Consider the following 8,089-nt stretch of genomic DNA (forward strand, 5'->3'; position numbering starts at 1 on the left):
AAAAAAAAAAAAAAAAAAGTGAGCTTAAGAATTTTGAGGCATCCCTATCTTTATGGCTTTATTAATTTTTTTCTTCTAAAGGACTTAGCCCTGAAAACAGTATTCTTTAGCATTTACTTTTTAATTACAGTCATCCATTTTTGCTGTATTTTATATTTTTTAAACCTTAGCTAGACTTCTATAGGAAATTATTTAAAATAAAAATTCAAAACATTATTTGACATACTATTTGGAAGTATGGACCATTATGAAATGCGATATTTTCTGTGTTTTATATTTGCATTAGAGAAAATAAGTAACTATAAAGCCTGATCATATGTCTTAACAGCGAAAACTAGAAGCTGAACTTCTTCAAATAGAGGAACGACATCAAGAAAAGAAGAGGAAATTTCTGGAAAGCACAGATTCATTTAACAATGAACTTAAAAGGGTATCTATTTAATATATTAACTGTACTTTCATTATTATCCCTGCTATTTTATTTTTCATCATTCTTTTTTCCAAAAGTGTTTTTATTGAATATTCACTCAGAAACTTTGCTTTATAACATGTAAGGTCTTTGTTTTATAAAATCATTTTGTGGCAAAACTGCATCACATTTGAATATATAGTATATATGTGTTAGGCCTTTCATGCTAGAGCCCTCTGATTTTTCAGTTTACATGCCTATGTGATCACAAATTATTTTCATCTTATGATGATTTATTCATCAAATGTTTTCATTAGATGTACTGCACAGTTTGCACTTGCATTAAAACAAGTAAATCTCGTGTTTGGTAGCCTGAAATATAAAGTGGAAGGCTTGTGTATAATCCAGAACTTTCACTGTTGCCTCACTACCACTCTGTAGCATCTGCTGTTACACAGCTGCTGGAGCAACTTTCTTTACTTGTAGGCACCAGAGTTGCAGAGACCACATGTTTTTTCCCATATAGATATTGTAGTATGTAGCTTATAGAGAAGAAACACTACTTTGGAAACAATTTCTCTGGTTCAAAAATTATAAGAAAAGAACATTACTGAGTGCTTTATTCTTTTCTGACCACTAGTTGTGCGGTCTGAAGGTAGAAGTGGATATGGAGAAGATCGCCGCCGAGATTGCGCAGGCAGAGGAGCAGGCCCGCAAGAGGCAAGAGGAGAGGGAAAAGGAGGCAGCCGAGCAGGCCGAGCGCAGTCAGAGCAGCATCGTCCCCGAGGAGGAGCAAGCGGCGAGCAAAGCTGAGGAAAAGAAAGACGATGAGAACATTCCAATGGAGACAGGTAACCCATGGGGCGAGACAAAGGGGATGCCAAGACTTTGCACAGCTGCCTTTAATTATGATTTTTCTTCCTAAATATTTTCCAGAGATTAATCCATTAATTTTGCCTCTTGAGCTGCTGTCTATGTGACCTACCTAATTCTTTCCAAATCTTAATCTCTATTGTAGATTCACTTAAAATGTTATCAGTCCAACAGCAGTGGTATGTTGTCTTCAGTCTTGCTATTTGAGGTCTTGATTATGTGCCCAGCTTGAGCCCTGTTAGTTTTCTGCCTTGGGAATATAAAGTGGAATGGTATGATGGTTCGGGATACTGGCTGGCTCTGGAGTCAGATCTGGGTCTAATACTACTTCACCACTTGCTACCACTGTGACTTTGGATGAGTTATTTAATCTGAGTTTCCTCATTTGTAAGTGTTCTAGTACCTGCCTCTGAGTGAGTTTGGTACTGGATTTGACATGGTATTGACATTCAGTATTTTAGCCACTATTGCTTGTATTATTAAACAATACATATTGTTCTTCAGGTTAATAGTCTTTGACTTCCTAGGACAGCATTCAGCAAAGTAACAACTGAGGGCCAATCCTGCCCACCACCTGTTTTTGTAAATAAAATTTTACTGGAAAATAGCCACACCTTGTTTGTGTTCATATTGTCTGTGGCTGCTTTAAGCTACAATAGTGTAGTGGGTAGTTGCAACAAAGACTATATTTACTGTCAAGCCCTTTATAGAAAAAGATTCAAAATCCCACCCTAGAAAAACTCTTACTTCCAAGGCATACTGGTTTTCCGATTAAAACCATTTCTCAAGATAAAAAATGACATATAAAATTTATATGAAGTAGTGATTAAATTATTACTTGAAATTTTCAGATTACCTTATCTTCTAGTACTGTTTTATCCTGCCAAGTATACTATGTAAACAAGACTAAGCTAAAAGTCCTTATGGGGCCGGGCGTGGTGGCTCACACCTAGAAACCTAGCACTCTGGGAGGCTGAGACAGGTGGATTGTTTGAGCTCACATGTTCAAGACCAGCCTAAGCAAGTGCAAGGCCCCATCTCTAAAAAATAGCCCAGCTACTATAGTCCTGGGCTATAGTCCCAGCTACTTGGGAGGCTGAGGCAAGTGAACTGCTTGAGTCCAGGAGTTTGAAGTTACTGTGAGCTATGATGGCACAGCACTCTACCCAGGGTGACAAAGTGAAATTCTGTCTCAAAAAAAAAGTACTTATGGGAAACAACCAAAGTCTCCCGGAACCATCATTACAAGAGTGGGGTGAAGGCAGGGACCATACTCATATTTAGTATCCACATGACAAGCTCTGATTGTCACACTTTGTACTCCAATGACAACCATTTGGAAAACTTGTAATGGAATATAGGCATCTTTACCAAATAAGTGGCTATTTCTATAGAATTTAGCAGGTGAACTTTTTAGATAGTCATATTTTAAATTTCATTATCTGAGCTTCTTTCTGTTTTGTATGAACATGACTTAATAAATTTGGAGCATAAGCACATTTTCAAAACAAGAGGTTGAGAATTAGGGTATGTTTCTTTGCTCATTTTGCAAGCAGACAGAATGCTCAGTCCTTTACCTCTGTTTTGGCTCATATGAATGGGGATGTCCTGTTCTTCAGGCCTCTGAGTCTTTACTCAGATTCTAGCTTTCTAGCTTAAGGAAAAGAAACGGAAGAAAATTGTTTGAGACTATTAGAGCAAAAACCTCATGCTTTTAATTTCTTATAGGAAACATACCAGCATGACTTTTTAGCACAATGTCTAAAACACCAACTTTATATTATTTCAATACCTGCTTCCTCTTCATTTAGTCTAAAGCACAGCAGAGTAGCACTCACTGTCCAGTAGAAAGAAAATGCAAGTTGTATGACATTTTAAATTTTCTACTAGTGACATTTTTTAAAAGTCAAGAAAAATAAGTGAAATTAATTTTAATGATAATTTATTTAAAGCTAATATATTCTGAATAATACTTCAATGTGTGGTCAACATTTTTTAAATTATTAACTTTTCTACCTTTTTCATACTAAGTCTTTGAAATATAGTGTATATTTTATACTTATAAAACATCTCAGTTCAGAAGCTAAATTTCCATTAGAAATATTTGATCTATATTTAGATTTCATAACTTTACAGCTAAAAGGTAGATTTTCATACCCCAAAGTTCTCAGTCACACCGGCTCATTTCAGGTGCTTAACCACATGTGGCCAGTAGCTCCCCTATTGGACAGTGCATCTCTGTACTGCCAGTATAAATAGAGCAGCTTTTTGCCCTGGAACTGACAGTGACAAATGTGTGATTGCAGAGGAGACACACCTTGAAGAAACAACAGAGAGCCAGCAGAATGGTGAAGAAGGCACATCAACTCCTGACGACAAGGAGAGTGGGCAGGAGGGGGTCGACAGCATGGCTGAGGAAGGAACCAGTGATAGCAACACCGGCTCAGAGAGCAACAGTGCCACAGTGGAGGAGCCACCGACAGATCCCATACCAGAAGATGAGAAAAAAGAATAGATGTTGCCTTGTTTTATGTGTTCTAAATACTTTTTTAAATGAAAAAATGTTTTTTGGTTTTAATGGTGTTATGTGGTTTGTGTATTAATTTTTTTCTTGTCCATATCACACCACCGAAGGCTTTTGGACCATTTAGCATCATGAGCCTAATGGCACAGTCACCTTTCTTAAGCATCATGATGATGGCTTTTTTCTTTGGATCTTGTTTCTAACATTCAACTGCTGAAAGCCTCAGAATTTAGATTAATTGAGAAAACACCCACCTCTTTTAGAGAATTATCCTTTGATGCTGCAGAATCTACTCTTACAAATGCCTTCCTACAGCTCACTTGGGTGCTTACCAAAGCCATAGCTTTAAACCTTCCCAGTCCCCATCAACAGCTTCCAGAAAGTCTCCTCTCTTGTTTACTTCCACAAAGGGTAGCTTCCTGAAAACATAATCATGTATGGGTATGTGTCTGTTTGCTTACCCTTTTTTACTTTTAATCACTGTCAGGTATCTGAGTTAAGGAGTTGAGTGAAGTATACAGCCACTACACGTGGATCGTATTGATCCAGGGATAGTCTCCATAGTTACTAACTTATGAGTAGTCATTAAAGTGGAACACAGCACATATACATTATCTGCTGCTTTTGTTATAATTAATATTGGGTATGTTCTGGTGAATTCATCCTTATTGTACAGAAAAAAAATATTACTTTTTTACCAGGCTTTCCAAAGACAGAATAGATTACAAAGTTCCAGGAATTGAATATTCTTGTAATAGAACAGATAACTGCAAAATGATTAGCCTATTCCAGAAGAAAAATAGCTGGGAATTAAGTTCATCCACTTGAAATTGTTTTACAATAATCTAAACATTCAAAACCTCAAGGCTTAGGATCCCATAGATCAGAGCCTACCTTTTTAATAAACTCTCAAACTTAGAGACTAGAAGCAAGATAGTTTGTGACACATGTGCTTCCCAAAAACTAGAATAGATTTTTACTGAATAGTGGTATATCTGATGGTATATGTTTCTTAAAGGTCCAAATGTAATAAAAAAATGAAAGAAAAGGTCTCAGTGTTTTTAATGCACTAAATATTTGTATGCAAGACAAGCATACAGTTTTATCTCCATAATGACAGTGGCCACTCAGCCATTATGAATTTGTATGCTTAGGGCCCTTTGTCTCACCCAGCTATGTCTATAAACTGCTGCAAATTATAAGTTCATTTCTGTGAGACACTTGTGAAAATAAGTTTTCTTCCCTTTAAGTCACATTTGGCTCCAAAAGTAAAGGAAACATGTTTCTGCATGTGACGAATACAAAGAAATCTATGACATTTGAATTATCTTTGAAAAAATGGCTAAGTAATAAATGTAAGCCCCATGTTTCTATGGAGAGACTTCGTGACTTACAGTGAATTCACTGCCTTTGAGCTCATAGCACATTAGTGACTAACCATCACCCCACTCTTAGGTCCAGCTTCCTGAGAGAGGAGGGGAGGAAACTTTACATCTGATTTTTTTAATATATGGAACCTTTCCCTGTGAGTCAAAGAACTAATCTATCAAATAGATGTGTATTAGGCATTGTGTGACTAAGAACTTCAGCCATCTCATCCCAGACAAATTAGCCTCTTGAGTACTTTCCCTAGTAGTCAAAATGGAGCAGAGACATTGTTTAACATGGGTGGAAATCTGCCAGGGCAAGAGACCAGGTTATTTACTATGGTATCAAACAAAGGCTCTAGAAGTGGTACCTTTGCTAAGCTGGAGATAGCATTGGAAAAACAAGTGTGTCCAGACCAAGCCCACCTCACAACGCTGGCAGTTAAATTGGATGGGATTTGACAGCACTCAACCTCCAAGGGGTGAGGGTAGGGAGAGAAAGATTGAAGTCAAAGTGGTCTAAGCAGGCTCCAACGTTTGAGAGGAATCTTAGTTTAGAGAATGTGGGATATGGTCTTTGATTTTTTTTTTTCCATATCCCCATAGGCATTGGGCAAGTAACTTAAACTCTTAAGCCTGTTTCAGCTATTAATATAAAATAGATCAAACTACTTCTATCTCAGCACCCTTACTGCTGCTCCAAATAGCCTTGGTTTTTAGTGCATTTATTTTGAGTATGAATACATAAAGTTTGAGGGCTTAAATTTTATAAATTTGTTAACTACAAATGAGAGAAGGGAATCTTCTATAGTTCCCCATTTTTTCCCCAGGAATTTTTAATTCTATATTCTTTCCCATCTGTCATCACGTATGTCTTTTTAAATGGCTCTCCTGCAGCACGTGATAATTACATATTCTGTAAAGCAGAAATTTTTTTTAGGGAAGTAAGAGCTATTACATTTTAACAAGGTAATGAAATTACACCCTATGGAAAAGATAATACTTTGGCTATCTTTGAAAAGGAAATCTGAGGTCTTGTGTATCTATCGAATTTTAAATAGATCCCTCCAAATCTTTGGTCTTGATCCTACACATTTAGATACTAGTTTGGGATTTTAGACAGTTGGTGCTGACACTGTGAAACTCCTATTGCCTGCAGTTAAACTGAAGCTTTGGTTTCTCCTGTGAACAGACAGTGAAGCTGGGATTATATTTGTTAAATCCTCATTTCAGAAATAGTTCTCCTCCACCCCCAAGCACTACCACACACAGGCTCCCCACCTGGTTTCAGTTAGTGCATGAGTTTTATCTTGTTGTTTTTCACCTCTGGGCAAACCTTGCTGGAACAACAACAATTGACTTCATAATGATTTGCGCATTAGAGGGCTGAACAGTCTTTGCAAATGAAAAATCCACTGTGCAATAACAAGCTGAAAGGAACTCAGAGCCTTTTCGGAGGAAATCGTGTTGAATTATAATTTACCTTCCCGTGATAATGTTTCTTTGATCAGTAGAGGAAGAAAAATACTGAGCTTACTAGAAAACAATGTCAACAAAGAAAAGATTGTTACTTAAGGAGGGGAAAGTCCTCAATAACTGCTTTTTACTTAAAACTAAGTGCAGATAATGGCTTCCCTTGAGAAGCCCTTTGAAAGGCAGGAAAGATGCCTCAGACTCCCTGACTGTCAGGAGAAGAAAGGGCTTTAGGTCAGCCACCTCCAGCGTCCATCCAGCCCTTATTTCCCTGGTCCCCTATGGTCATCATGACTCTGCTTAAATAAATACCTCTATCGTTTGGGACCCATCTTCTCTTAAGATAGCACATTCCTTCTTTGAGTTAACTGAACATATTTCCTCTCAGAGAGCTAAAATCTATTTTCTATAATTTCATCCCCTACTCAAAAATCTTGAAGTCAAATAGAAGACAGGAAATCTTCCAAGCAAAAGATCTTCAAATATTTCAAAATATGTGTCCATTAAAATTCTTTCCTGAGACAATTTCCATTCTCATCATCAACATTGTCTCTCTTCTGATGTTTCTCTCTTTCTTTCACCCAAGCTGAAGTGCAGTGGCACTACCATAGCTCACTGCAGCGCAGTGGCACTACCATAGCTCACTGCAGCCTTAAACTCCTGGGCTCCCATGACCCTCCTGTCTCACCCTCCCAAGTACCTAGGACTATAGGCTCGCACCACTATGCCTGCTAATTTTATTAATTTTTTGTAGAGATGGGGGTCTCATTATGTGGCCCAGTCTGATTTCAAGCTCCTGACCTCAAGCAGTCCCCCTGCCTTGGCCTCCCAAACCACTGGGATTACAGACATGAGGCACCAACCCCTGGCCCACTCTCCCTTTTCTACTTCCGAGGTCTAGATCACTAAAAATCACTATTATCTCTAATAAGGCAAAATTATGGTTCCTCCCAATTTATTATACTTAAAGGCACAACATCTCCAGACCTTGGAAACCATCTGCCTAAAATAAGGGGATTATTCTATGATGAGCTCAAGGTCCCATACAGCACAAATTTTGCACCTATACTATAGATTCAAACTCCATGAAAGAAGGGTTGATGATTCTCACACACAGCAAAATGGGCAAGCAGGTTCCATTTACTCACATAGTACTTCTCAAACTCAATCATTTGCATACCACCATCACCATTTTTACCAATTCTGTGTAAAAATACCACTTGCGCTATTTTTACTTAACAGCTTTCTTTGAATCAACTTCTTCCACTTGAATAATTTATTTCAAAAGGAAATTTTATGTCAACATAAAAGCGAAACCATGATCTCTTATCATAAAAAGGAAACAACTCAAACACAAATATTTTAGTAGTTTAGATTTAAGTACAGACTATTTTAAAGAACATTATTGAAAAGGTCTGCATACCATCTGAAATCATCCCAAGT

At 37.5% G+C, this 8,089-nt stretch overlaps 1 protein-coding gene across 2 annotated transcripts in view; it reads left to right on the plus strand.

Moving 5' to 3' along the window:
* The window catches only part of SMARCE1 (SWI/SNF related, matrix associated, actin dependent regulator of chromatin, subfamily e, member 1), a 21,278-nt gene extending 16,434 nt beyond the window's left edge, over positions 1–4,844 (plus strand). For both annotated transcript variants that reach the window (XM_003786386.3, XM_023511074.1), the window contains 3 exons: positions 329–430; positions 1,050–1,260; positions 3,589–4,844. In XM_003786386.3, coding sequence (XP_003786434.1) covers positions 329–430; positions 1,050–1,260; positions 3,589–3,797 — 522 coding nt within the window. In that variant the 3' untranslated portion in view covers positions 3,798–4,844. The remainder of the gene's footprint in view (positions 1–328; positions 431–1,049; positions 1,261–3,588) is intronic.
* The last annotated feature ends 3,245 nt before the right edge of the window (positions 4,845–8,089 follow it).

Source organism: Otolemur garnettii, unplaced genomic scaffold, assembly GCF_000181295.1.
Source record: "Otolemur garnettii isolate 467f Iridium unplaced genomic scaffold, OtoGar3 scaffold00018, whole genome shotgun sequence".
Lineage (NCBI taxonomy): Eukaryota > Metazoa > Chordata > Mammalia > Primates > Galagidae > Otolemur > Otolemur garnettii.